The sequence below is a fragment of the Delphinus delphis genome, chromosome 9, assembly GCF_949987515.2.
Source record: "Delphinus delphis chromosome 9, mDelDel1.2, whole genome shotgun sequence".
Taxonomy (NCBI): domain Eukaryota; kingdom Metazoa; phylum Chordata; class Mammalia; order Artiodactyla; family Delphinidae; genus Delphinus; species Delphinus delphis.
Genome location: NC_082691.1, coordinates 92,441,067 through 92,455,487, shown reverse-complemented (window position 1 = coordinate 92,455,487; position 14,421 = coordinate 92,441,067). Strand labels below are relative to the sequence as shown.

General features: G+C 39.8%; 1 protein-coding gene across 1 annotated transcript in view; it reads left to right on the top strand.

The window, feature by feature from the left end:
- The window catches only part of KIAA1549 (KIAA1549 ortholog), a 146,661-nt gene that overhangs the window by 116,088 nt on the left and 16,152 nt on the right, over positions 1-14,421 (top strand). The window contains exon 17 of the mRNA XM_060020021.1: positions 10,388-10,434. Within this exon, the coding sequence (XP_059876004.1) occupies positions 10,388-10,434 (47 nt within the window). The remainder of the gene's footprint in view (positions 1-10,387; positions 10,435-14,421) is intronic.

The window sequence follows — 14,421 nt, the reverse complement described above, 5'->3', positions numbered from 1 at the left end:
TAGTTTTTATTATCTTCTAGGTTAATACTCAGTGTTGAAAGCATTCTTTTGTGCAACTCAGGTGTTTTGTGGAGGTATCTTCCTGAGCTCCCTTTGTTATCATGAAATAATAGGTGGAGTATGTGTCAAAATATATTCTCATTGATGTCTCCATAAGAGGTACAGTTAAGAATGTACTAGAATCATTAAGTTTCTTTGTGTAGGCCACCTGGGACTGAAGAGGTGAGGTGAGGGTCTGGGTGTAGGCAGCTAGTCCACAAGTAGCCAAGCAGTTCTTTTCAAATACCAGATTTCCATCTTGGGAGTTGACATTTCAGTGTTTCATCTGTCTTTGTGATCCTTTTTTTTTTCATATTCAGTCAGACCTTTCAAATGTACCTCCTCAAGTCACGGAGAAGAAGTAGAACTCAAGGATGTAGCATTAAATATTATTTTTTGCTAATTTCAGATTAAACGATCAGACTGAAACATTTGACTCTGGAAAGATGTTAATAGGTTACAATTTAAATTTCTTCTTCAAGGAGTGTTTATACAGGGTTCCTCTAATTTTGTTAATCATATTAAGGTTAAATTGGGTGGTAATAAACATATGTTAAAAGAATTTTCATCTCTGAAATTGGTATGAATTTTGAAAGTATGCTCTTCTCAATAGATTGTTTCCTTCAAGACATGGTGGGCCTGAGGTATAGATAACGGCTACCATGCAGGGGAAAAATATTCAATCTGGTCATTGTTGTTTTAAATATAAAAATATAGATAGTTTCAACAATAACTATTAAACTACTTCATAATTACAGTTGGTATATAATTGTAACTGGTAGTTTATAATCTTTAAGGAAATGGATGATACTGAACAAAACTCGGTGATGAAATGAATTTGACTATAGCTGCTGTCTGTTTAAGCTTCTCTCATTTGTTTATTCATTCAAATATATTTATGGAGCACCTGCCATGTTCTGGGTGCTCGGGAAACAGAGGTGCGTGATGCACTACTCCAGCTCTTACGTCCCAGTGCGGGTATGTGGACAGTTGAAGCAGTAACTTCGTACAGCACAGTGTGGCAGGTGTCATGGCAAGAGGAAAGTATGTGGGGGGAGCACTTGACTGAAAGTGCTTGGGAAGGATTTTATAGACAAAACGAAATCTAAGTGGAAGTCTGAGGGTCATTAGTGGTTATCAATTAAAGAAGAATATTTCAGGTAGTGGGGAAGCTATCAGAGACACAGAAGTGAAAGTGTCTGGTACAGACTCCCTCTTCTGGACAAGATGGAAGAAAGGATCTAGATTTACCTTCTCTCCAGAAACAACTAAAGTAACTGAACAAAATCAATGGGTTTTCACAACATTGGTCGTTAGAGATGAGTAGAACCCTACAGTCACCCCAACTGTCTTGAGAGAGTTTCTAGTCTTGAGAGAGTTTCTAGCTATGGTGCAGGGCAGAAGACCCCAGGCAGAGCTCAGTGGTCTCCCTGAGTTGAGAAAACAGAGTTGAGAGTCTGGGGAGGAAAAGGCAGCTAGAGTTCACAATAGACAGTGCAGGAAAGCAGAGAGATGCACAGAGAGATAATTCCAGAGAGCTGCATGGAATCTTCACTTGAGTACTGACCAGTTTTAAGTACAGAACTACTCCCAAAAGATTAGCGGGAACAATCCTCAGAGCTCACATAAGCGTGGGAATATGTTCCTGCTGTGGACTGAATTGTATTTCCCCCAAGTTTGTATGTTGAAGCCTAAACCCCCATGCGAATATATTGGAGATAGAGTCCTGAAGGAGGAAATTAAGGTTAAATGAGGTTATAAGGTTGGAACCTTGATCTGATAGAACTGATGCCCTTAGAAGAAGAGAAGGAGACGCCAGAGCTCTCTCTCCACCATGTGAGAACACAAGAAGGCAGCTGTCCACAAACCAGGAAGAGAACTCTCACCAACAACTGAACCCTGCTGGAAACTTGATTGTGGATTTTCCAGCCTCCAGAACTGTGAAAAAGTAAATTTCTGTTGTTTAAGCCACCCAATCTGTGATATTTTGTTAGGGCAGCCTGAGATGACTAATACAGTTTCTTTTGTACCAGTGTGAAAGACCTCATAATTCATGGAGCCTCGATTAGAGTACTCAGAGCTGCTCTCATTCTACCTAACACAGAAAAAAGTAAGACCTGAACCTGAACAAAGCTCAAGGATATTTATAAAGAAAACCAGAACTATACAGTATCCAGCAAGGTCAACTTTATACTCAAAATCTGGCATCCAATCAAACTAACCAGACCAGCAGAGAAGCAAGAAAATGGCATAGATGGTAGCATTAGTAGACAGAGATATTAAAAGAATTATAATGGAGTTCTGTATGTTCAAGAAACTAGAGGAAAGAGTGAACATATTAATTAGAAGCATTGAAAATATTAAAGGATACAAATCAAATTTTGAAATGAAAACTATAATGTCTGAGATGAAAAATATGTACTGGATGGGATACATGGCAGATTAGATTTGCAGAAGAAAAGATTAGTAAGCCTGAATGCATAGTAATAAAGACTATACAACATGAAACAAAGAGAGTAAGTATTAGACTAAAAGATGAATAGCTCATTAGTGAGCTGTGGGACAACTTTAAGTAGACTAATATACATGTAATTGGAGTTCTTGAAGGAGCAGAGAGGGTGTCAGAAAAAAATAAAGGAATAATTTTTTCTGAATTTGATTTAAACTGTAAATCTGCAGATCCCCAAATTTGATGAACCATATGCACAAGAAATATGAGGAAAACGACACCAAAAATACGATGAAGTTGCTTAAAATAAGCGATAAAGATCTTTAAATTATCCAGAGAAAAAGGGCAGATAACATACAGTGGAACAAAAGTAAGGATGACAGCAGAATTCTCATTGTCCAGAAAACAGTGGAACAAATATTTAAAGAACTGAAAGAAAAAACTGTCAACCTAGAATTCTATATCCAGTGAAGACCTCTTTTAAAAACTAAGGTGAAATAAAACCTTTTTCCGACACACAAAAGCTGAAAGAATGCATCACTGGCAGACCTGCTTTACAAGCAATGTTACAGAAAGTCCTTTAGGCAGAAGTAAAATGATACCAGATAAAGATCTGGACCTTCATAAATGAATGAAAAGCACTAGAGATGTAAATATGTGGGTAATCGTAGGAAACTTTTTTCTTCATTATTTAAATCTTTTAAAAAGGTAATTGACTGTTTAAAGCAAAGTAGTAGCAAAGTATTGTGGGGTGGAAGTAAAATGTCTGAAAACTATAGCACCCAGACCAGATGGGGAGAAGTAGAAGGGGACTGTTTTAATGTTCTTCCACCATGTGCAAAGTGGAATAATAGCACTTGAAGGTAGACTGTGATAGGTGAAAAATATATAATATATACCCTAAAGCAACCACTAAAAAAAAAATAATTGTAGCTAATAAGCCAACAAAGGAGTAAAAATGAAATAATAAAAAGGTAGTCCAAAAGAAGGTGGAAAAAGAGGAAAAGGGGAACAAGGAACAGATGGGACAAATAGAAAGCAGGTACCAAGATGGTAGATTTAAATCCAGACCTGTCGGTAATCATATTAAATATGAACAGTTTAATATCCCCATTAAAGGGCAGAGATTGTCAGATTGGATAAAAAGCAAGATCCACTTATCCGCTGCTTACAAGACACCCACATTAAATATAAAGGCACGAGTAGGTTAAAAGTATGAGGAAGGATATACCATTGCTAACGCTCATCACAAAACCTGGAGTGGCTATACTAACATTAGCCAAAACAGTTCTCATGGTAAAGAATATTAACAAGGATAAAGAGGATTATTTCATAGTAATAAAGTGGCCAGTTCATCAAGAAGTCATAAAAATCTTCGAAGAGACAACCCTCAGAATGGGAGAAAATATTTGCAACTGACAAAGGATTAATCTCCAAAATATACAAGCAGCTCATGCAGCTCAATATCAAAAAAACAAACAACCCAATCCAAAAATGGGTGGAAGACCTAAATAGACATTTCTCCAAAGAAGATATACAGATTGCCAACAAACACATGAAAGAATGCTCAACATCGCTAATCATTAGAGAAATGCAAATCAAAACTACAATGAGGTATCACCTCACAGCAGTCAGAATGGCCATCATCAAAAAAATCTACAAACAGTAAATGCTGGAGAGGGTGTGGAGAAAAGGGAACCTTTTTGCACTGTTGGTGGGAATGTAAATTGATACAGTCACTATGGAGAACAGTATGGAAGTTCCTTAAAAACTAAAAAGAGAACTACCATATGACCTAGCAATCCCACTACTGGGCATATACGCTGAGAAAACCATAATTCAAAAAGAGACATGTACCACAGTGTTCATTGCAGCACTGTTTACAATAGCCAGGACATGGAAGCAACCTAAGTGTCCATCGACAGATGAATGGATAAAGAAGATGTGGCACATGTATACAATGGAATATTACTCAGCCTTAAAAAGAAACAAAATTGAGTTATTTGTAGTGAGGTGGCTGGACCTAGAGTCTGTCGTACAGAGTGAAGTAAGTCAGAAAGAGAAAACCAAATACTGTATGCTAACACACACACACACACACACACACACACACACACACACACATATATAAAATCTTAAAAAAAAAAGGTTATGATGAACCTAGGGGCAGGACAGGAATAAAGATGCAGACATAGAGAATGAACTTGAGGACATGGGGAGGGGGAAGCGTAAGCTGGGACGAAGTAAGAGAGTAACTTTGACATATATACACTACTAAATGTAAAAGTGATAGCTAGTGGGAAGCAGCCGCATAGCATACGGAGATCAGCTCGGTGCTTTGTGACCACCTAGAGGGGTGGGATAGGGAGGGTGGGAGGGAGACGCACGAGGGAGGGGATATGGGGATATATGTATATGTATAGCCGATTCACTTTGTTATACAGCAGAAACTAACACACCATTGTAAAGCAATTATACTCCAATAAAGATGTTTTTTAAAAAAGTGTAAATAAAAAGAATTTTAGAATAAATGGATCTTTTTACACAAAACAAAAAAGTCATAAAAATCTTAAATGTTTATGTGCCTAGTAATAGAGCTTCAAAATACGTGAAGCAAAAACTGACAGAACTGCATGCATGTATAAACAAATCTACAATTCTGGTCAGAGATTTCAACACTCCTCTTTCAGTAATTGATAGCAGGGATGCAGTCAACCCTTGAAATTAGTTCTGGGGAACTAATGGGAAGTGGGAAGTAAAAGTGGTGAGATGTGAGGGAGGAGAGGGAAAGGAAGAAGCGGAGAGGTTAGGAGCCTAGACCTCATCCTGAGGGCAGTGCCTGGATCCTGAAGGGCTTTGAGCAGGCTAGAGACATCATTAGGTGTGCCTTTTGGAAAGATGGCTCTCATTTTACACTGGAGAGTGGTTTGTCACAGTGCAAGAGAGGAAGAGTCAACATGGCTTCAGCATGTTTAATTGCTGATGGCACTGAGCCAGTGTAGGAGGAGAGCTTGCTGATACAGGAAAGGGGATCCAGAGTACTGGTGGAGGAATTATCTTCAGAAATGAAGGGATATATTTCTTCCAGTTTAATGGGAGGGAGAAAGAATTGGGTGCAAGTACAATCCGGTTTGTAGTTGGGTGGCAGTACATTGCAGGACCACCCATCTCATGGTTTCTATTCTCACAGTAGAGAAAGCAGAGTCATATGTTGAGAATGAGACAAGTGTGGCAAGGCAAGGCAAGAGGGTTGAGGGAGAGTAGAAATTTGAAATACTTATCGTGGAGAATGAGAGAAAACAGATTAGGGATGGCGTAATTACTTAGCATTGAGGCCGCTGTTCAGACTGACGATCGTGAAATTATAGTGGCACAGATTAAAGTCCTGTGGTTTTGTTTATCAGCATTCAGATACCCAGGTGTAGACAAGGAGAAAACAGGCAGTTGGAGTGATCTGGAGCTGGGGCTTTATCAGGCATGTGTGATGAAAGGACAACTGGGAAGAGATGTTGTGCAGATCAGAGGGTGCATTTGAAGCGATGATAGACGATACACTGAAAGGGAAAGTAGTGGGCAAGTAAACATGCTGGAGCTTTGTAGATTCTTCCTCTCAAATCTACCCACTGCGTTACACTGGTCGGAGCCATCATCATCTCTCACCAAGATTATTGGAAGGTTTCCTAGTCATCTCCCTGCCTGTGGTCTTGAAAGTAGGATGTCAGGGTGGTGGCTGACAAGTGAAATGCTGTTTATTGGTGTTGAGCAGCCTGAGAAGCTGAGAGGCTAACACCGTAGATGCATCCTGTGGGTGACAGGAGGACTTGGAGTGAAGAGGGAGACCTTCCAGGAGCCTTTTTGCTTAGTCGCGTTTTTCCAAAAGGAGAGCTCTCATCTCACTTCCCGACCTGAACTTGTTTGCTGCTGGCATCTCCGTGTTGCTTCTCTTTGCTCCTTGAATTGTTCAGCGCAGAAATTTGTGGCCATCTTAATCTCTCCCTTTCTGATAGAAGATGTATATGTCATAGCCTCTAGGAAGCGTAAATAGTTCTTGGCATTCAACCACTTTTTCGGAATCATTTTCCGCCCTTAATAACCAACGTCCATTTTATCTTTGGATTCAGTTCTTTCATTCACTTCAGGGAAACTTTCTTTTATTTTATTTCTGAAATAGTTGTCTTACTCTGTTCTATTTATTGGAGTTGAAGGTACCAATTATTTTTATGTTGGCTCATCTTGGTCCTTTTCTGTATCTATCATTTATCTCTAGTTGCTTTAGCTACTTTGTTCTTTTTTCTCTGCCTTCAATTATGGTTATCGTGGGCCTTTTCTCTGTGGCATTGATTTGCTTTGAAACCGTATCTATTCTTTTCCCCATTAGTTGATTTCTTAAAGTCATACTGGCATTATTTTGGTCCTCACATTATTTCCATAGTTCTGTGGTCTCCCATTGTGTTGTTTTATTACCACATCTTTGAAGTTAGAAAGAGGAATGGCTATTCTTATTAAGTTAGGGGCCACACTGTGCTGCCAGGATCTTTCTTTCCCCCCTTGGCCACTGCTTTTCTCGGTTTAGGGCATATTTTACCCACTTGTTTACTTGCTTGGTTTCTGCTGATCAAGTGCAGCAGTAATTTTTGACAGATCTGTATTACTATTTTTATTCTTTCCTCATTGTTCATGCGTGTTGCAGATTAACGATTCCGTGATAATGCCTTACGCCTCCATCTTAACCAACAACGCAGACCCATGGCAAGATTTTTATAAATACTCTTATCGAGTGGTTTGGATGTGAACTTTTGATGTTACCCTTCATATTTTTTTTTTTTTTTTTTTTTTTTTTTTTACCCTTCATATTTTGATGGGAGTGGTAGCAACTTAATCTAGTGGAAAATCAGAATCATTGGTTGTATTTGGGCATCTCTAATGTAACTTCACTGTGTTTATAAATTGGTTGTAAAGTTACTGTTTGTTGGCAGGAGGAACCTGATCACCGTTTATTTGCTCCTGCTGACTGTGGTGAAAAACCACAGGAATGTGGATTTCAGGGTGCCTTCAGTTACCCCATGAACCTTTATTTACCATCTGATGACATTTTTAATTCTTTTCTTGCCAGCGTAAAGATGTTAGTTATACGTTGGTGACTCAGGCCGCTTAATAGGTGGTATTTCTGCTTTCCTGAGTAAAGTTAACCTCCGTGGAGTTGTCCTCTAAGTAGCAGGTATGAATACCTGAGCTAAGATATTTTACGAGCAGACCTTACCGTCTGCTTGCTTTACCTCAGGCCCCTCCAGACTCCACTCACCACTTGCCTTTCTTGCTCTCTTGACTTGTTTTATACTGTATAGAAAGAAAGGATGCATTAAAAAGGGATTTTTATTCGCCTAGCTGATTGAAACCTTAAAGTTCTCTTTTGTCCTCCAAACTTTTTTACACGTGTGACCCACTTAAAGGAAATGCCTGCCGTCTGTCTGCGATTTTTTTTACAACCTTTTCACTGGGGGCATGTAGTCTCTAGAAAAATAGTATCCTTTTTTTTGCGGTACACGGGCCTCTCACTGTTGTGGCCTCTCCCGTTGCGGAGCACAGGCTCCGGACGCGCAGGCTCAGCGGCCATGGCTCACGGGCCCAGCCGCTCCGCGGCATGTGGGATCCTCCCGGACCGGGGCACGAACCCGTGTCCCCTGCATCGGCAGGTGGACTCTCAACCACTGCGCCACCAGGGAAGCCCTAGTATCCTTTTTCTGACTATAATAGATTGGAAATGCCTAGCACTACAGTAATAAAACAGTTAAAGAGTAGATAGCTACTTTGCATTGATTTCTTTTAGTTTATCACTTATTAGATCTTTTGAAATCCTGATAGGTAAACTGTTAAGACTTGATCCTTGTTTTTGGTTTTATTTTGCATGTGACTATGTTTAAAAAGTCCAAACTGTGCTGAAAGCACAAGGGCCACTGTAAATAATCTTTATCCAGTCTCAGATTTCTGTTTAATTATTTGCAAAAGGAATTGACACTTCTTTTCATCCTATTTCTTTCTTCTTCCATAATCCCCTTTGGCTTTTTTACCTCAGTTGAGGAACTCTACAGGGTTCTAATCTTTGTCCCTTTGCCAAGGGAGGGGAAGCAGTGAGGGTCAGAAGTGAAGTAATTTGAGCACAGTTTCATGTCTAATAATCCCTTCAGAACTCTGTGAGGTACAGAGATTGTTCTGTACTTCTTGGCCTAAGGAAATATACCAAGAGAAGTGGAGTAGTTTGGTCAGTGTGTCTGACTCCAAAGCTCCTACTCCCCACCCCCCCTGCACCAAACCCCGCAAAGTAGCGATTTATTCAGGAGGGAAAGTCTGGTTTTAGGAATTATGGGTGGTGCAGCCCAGTGGTTAAAAGCATTTCAGAAAGATAAATTAGGAGGAAATTGTTTAACTTCCTTGTATGTTGGTTTCATCTGTAAACAGAGATAGTGAGCACTTCTTTGTGTTGCTGTGGGCCTGAGTTAGTGTTCATACAGTGCATAACAAAATAATAATTCAGTAAATGGCAGCTTAGAAAAATAAAGATCTAATATTAGAGCAGGTCCAGAAGCAAGGCTGACTTACTGACTTAACTTGGAGCTCCTGATCCTGGACAACCTATTGGTTTAAACTGACTGGAGTTGGATGGATGCTGTCCAGAGTTACTGTCCTGCTAAAATACCTGATTCCAAAATAATGATTCATAGTTGTTGAAAAGAAGTGTTAAAATCCGAGTCCCGCGTATGCGAGGGTTAAGATATGTTGATTTCATGAGGAATGCAACATAGGTCTAGGTTTCTTTAAATCTGGGAGACTTCCTTGGTGGCACAGTGGTTAAGAATCTGCCTGCCGATGCAGGGGACACGGGTTCGATCCCTGGTCGGGGAAGATCCCACATGCCACGGAACAACGAAGCCCAGGTGCCACATACTGAGCCTATGCTCTAGAGCCCAAGAGCCACAGCTACTGAGCCCACATGCCACAACTGCTGAAGCCCGTGTGCCCTAGGGCCCACATGCCACGACTACTGAGCCCGTGTGCTACAACTACTGAAGCCTGCATGCCTAGAGCCTATGCTCTGCAGCAAGAGAAGCCACCGCAGTGAGAAGTCCGAGCACCGCAGCGAAGAGTAGCCCCTGCTCGCTGCAACTAGAGAAAGCCTGCGCACAACAACGAAGACCCAACGCAGCCAAAAAAAAAAAATAAATTCTGGTGCCCTCTTGCTTCAGTGAAAGAGCACTTGGTTAGTGCAAGTTAGTTCAAGTAAAAAGAGTTGATTGAAGGATACATGGACACCTTATGGAATTTAAGGGCAGGGAGTATTGGCTGGGCCTCCTTGGTACTAGAAAACTGTCAGAAACTGAAGGTGTTCACTTCACCCTTTAGGGTCTAACTTATGGTTCTCTTTATATTCTTTCTCTTTTTATAGCATTCTACAACATGGTACAGCATTTGCATTGTTTAGTTTCTTGAGTGTATTTGAATTGCTATTGGGCACCCACTAGATCTGGTGACCATTGTGGCCCATGTTGATAGAGTCATTTGTACTAAATGTGGCCATTTAAGGACCACCTTTTTAGCAGAAGATACAGGTTTGTAGAGGATAAGCCTACAGAGAAGAGCAGGTGCAGAAACCCTGTCTGTTATTAATATTTTCACAAAAGAAAGAAAGGTCTAGAAACTAGTTGTGTGTTTATTAGCCCAGTTCCCCAAACTGAAACTTCTAGCATTACTTGATGGCAGAATGCCCTGATAGCATGCTAACTTTTTATGAGAAAATAATTCTCTTGGAAGTTGATCCTGCAAATCTAAATTTGTAAGTTTGCTGTTGTCACTTTATAATAAGTATTGAATGTTAATCTTCATCTTCTTTCGAATTTCTTCCAGAGATATGAAGACTATGGAATGGCTCCCCCATCAGGCCCATTACCAAGGTAAGGTTTTTAGGAGAAAATGTATCAGGACTTTCTCACATATGCTGTTTCTTAAATTTTGCAGATTTGTTTCTTTTAGCTAATGTGAGCAGATGAAAAACTCTTGAGTTGTGTGTTATCTTGATCTAACCAGAAGAGGGGGAAAAAAGTTGGAATTTAAGTCCTGCTTCCAGTAGTGACAGACTAGATAATTTGCTGATGATAACTGGAAAAGCTAGACAAGATTTAAAAATAAAAACAAAAAACCAGGTGGCTGACAGGGCAGTGAAGCAGTATGGGGCCAAGATCTAGCAAATCCAGAGAGATGAGCCCTGCCTTTCTCCCGCGATACCTGCTGATTCCAGAGGAGGTGACTGAGAAGCTGAGCAAAACTTTTGACGGACTCATGAGGCTTGCTTAAAAATGCACCATATTGAAAGTTGTGTGGTACATGTAAAGCCATGTTAGTGGGGCACTTTGATGCCTTGAAAGAATCAAAATATATTTGAAAAGAAAAATGGCTGAAAATCAATAATCTAAGTGTCTGTCTCAATGTTAAAAAAAAGACCTAATAAACCTAGGGAAGCAGAAGGAAGGAAATAATAAAAATAAGAATAGAAATTAATGAAGTAGAAAACAAATACCATACTAGAGAGGACCAACAAAGCTGAAAGTTAGTTCTTTGAAAAATTCCTAGAAAGAGAAAACCTGAATAGTCCTATAACTATTGAGATTAAAGTCATTATTAAAATTCTTCCCACAAAGGAAACTTCAGGGCCAGGTGGCTTCAACAGTGAATTCTACCAAACACTGAAGGAGTAAAAGATACCAATGTCATACAAACTCTTCTAAAGAACAGAAAAAAGAGAAAACACTCCTCAACTCATTTTATGAGACCAGCATAACTTTGATACCAAAGACAAGAAGGACAAGGACATTGTAAGAAAGGAAACATTAAGGGCCGGTTTCACTCCTGACCATAGATGCCAAAAATTTGAAACTATACATTAGCAAGTATATCCAGCAATATAATCAATAGGATATCTATCATATCATAATCAAATTGGATTTTTTTCCAGCATTGCAAGAGTAGTTTAAAATTTTTAAAAATCATTGTAATTCTCCACTTTGCGGTGAATAAAGGAGAAAAATGTTCTCATTTCAATAGATACAACATTTGATAAAGTTCAACATCCATACATGGTAAAAATCTTAGCAAACACAGGATAGGAGCAGACTGATAGTAATCTGATAATAAGGTATCTTGGCAAATATTGCTTAATGGTGAAATGTTAAAAGCTTTCCTCTTGAGAGCGAGAGCGAGACAAAGAGGCCGGCTTGCATCACTTCCATTCGGCATTGCCCTGTGGGGTCCTGGCCAGTGTAATAAGGCAAGAAAAAGAAACAAAAGGAGTAAGGAATTCAAAGAGAGAAATAATACTGTTATTATTCACAGATGATATAATTTTGTAGCAGAAAAAACTAAAATGTCAACACATGAATTGTTAGAAGTAAGCGACTTTAGCAAGATGGCTAAGTAGCAAGATAGTTAAATTACAAGGTAGCTGGATACGAAGATTACAGAGATCAGTATACAGCATTATAAGACCAGTATACAAAAATCTGTTCTGTTTATGAGCAGTTACAGAAAATAAACAATTTTAAAGATACTGTGTAAAATAGCGTTCAAAAATATAAAACATTGTAAAGCAATTATACTCCAATAAAGATGTTAAAAAAAATAAAAATAAAAAATAAAAAAAAAAAGAAACAAACTCTGAAAAAAAATAAAATAAAATAAAATAAAATACCTCAGGATAAATCTAACTGAAGATATTCAAGCCTTCTAAAGAAAGATATTCATGGATTGTGCAACTCAGTATTTTTTAAATGTCAATTCTCCCCCAGTGAGCTATAGATTTATTGCTGTCCCATTCACAATCCCAGTAGTTTGTTGGGTTTTTTAATACCTGGAAATTGACAAACTCACTCTGAAATGTATGTGGAAATGCAAAGGGCCAAGAACAGCCAAGACACTTTGAGAAAGAAGAATAAGATGTTAGGATTGTTCTAAATGTTATAAATTACTGTCAAGGAATTAAGAGTGTGGTATAAAGCAAGACAAATAGACCATTAGAACAGAAGAGAGGGTTGGTAATTCAGACCCACATGTGAATAGACAGTTGATTTATTTCAGTGAAGGAATTATAGATAAACAGATTTAGTCTCAGAAATCATATTCAACTATCCCTTTAATGATCGGAAGTCACACAGAAGTAGGAATGTTATCTGCTTCCTCCTTACTTTTTCTTTTTTTAAAAATTTATTTATTATTTATTTATTTTTGGTTGCATTGGGTCTTTGTTGCTGCGTGCGGGCTTTCTCTAGTTGTGGCAAGCGGGGGCTACTCTTTGTTGCGGTGTGTGGCTTCTCACTGCGGTGGCTTCTCTCGTTGGGGAGCACGAGCTCTAGGTGCCCGGGCTTCAGTAGTTGTGGCACGTGGGCTCAGTAGTTGTGGCTCGCGGACTCTAGAGCCCAGGCTCAGTAGTTGTGGCGCACGGGATTAGCTGCTCCACGGCATGTGGGATCTTCCCGGACCTGGGCTCAAAGCCGTATCCCCTGCATTGGCAGGCGGGTTCTTAACCACTGAGCCACCAGGGAAACCCACTTTTTCTTTATTTTTCTTTTATTTGCCCTCATTTTCAGCAGGGTTTCTTTTATTTTTCCCCAACCCTCCTCTCCCACCAAGGCAGTGCTTTGTGGTCCAAAAGCAACAAAGGGAACAGGTGGAGATTAGGTGATCCTGGGCAGAAGCTAATGATAGGGGGACCAGGTGACCTGACTTGCCCAGTTCAGTCCTAATTTACAGCTGTTGTTCAGTGTAATTATTAATAAATTTCACTCTCAAAAGTGTTCTGGTTTGGATAATAAATTTTACGGTCACCCAAGATAAAAGATTCTAGAGTATTTGGAGTGCACTGAACTATCTGAGTACACAATTTAGGATTAAAAGGATGCAAATGTAGGCAGGAGGGTGCTTATTGACTGGGTAAAGCAGAAATAAGTAAAGGACAAGAGATAGTTCCTGGGTGGATGGTCCAGAGATTATGATTAGGTTAGGTGAGCTCCAGTTTACAGATCTGGAAGAAGGAGTGTGCATTGGCTAAGCTCTTAGATATGTAAGGCCAGAGAGGTCAGACATCTGTTTCCCAGGTCAATCTAAAACAGCAGCATTTATTTAAAGAGATTAATATAGGTAGCCTGAGTTTCAGTTTATGAGCTGTACTCCAGAAATCACAGTATAGGATAAGGGCAAGTTGGTGTACTTTCTCATCGAACAGGTATAATCTGTTAATTACTAGTTAACTGTCATTTGCAAGAAACTGTAATTAAATTATCATCTTTTTTTATTCTTAAATTTCTTTAGAAGAGTGTTTCTCAGGGTGAGATTCTTAGATCCCTAGAAGGTCCTTGAGAACCGTTCAGGGAGGTCTGTCAGGTCAAAACTATTTTTTATAATAATATTGTTATCTGACTTCTCTCATTCAGTTGACCCTTGCACCAAGGTGCGAAAGCAATGGTGGGTGAAACTGGTGCCTTAGCATGAATCCAGACGGTGGCACCCAGCTGTTGACGGACTTGCTCCAGTGTTCTTCACTGCTGGGCAATCACAGCTTTTTTTTTTTTTTTTTTTTTTGTGGTACGCGGGCCTCTCACTGCTGTGGCCTCTCCCGTTGCGGAGCACAGGCTCCGGACGCGCAGGCTCAGCAGCCACGGCTCACGGGCCTAGCCGCTCCACGGCATGTGGGATCTTCCCGGACTGGGGCACGAACCCGTGTCCCCTGCATCGGCAGGCGGACCCTCAACCACTGCGCCACCAGGGAAGCCCCACAGCTTTTTTTTAAATGCCAGTTTTATGTTAGTATGTTATTGATGAAGTAGTAAAAATTAATTTTATTAAACCTAGACCCTTGAGTCTCTAACAGTCTGGGTGACAAAAGAGGGGAT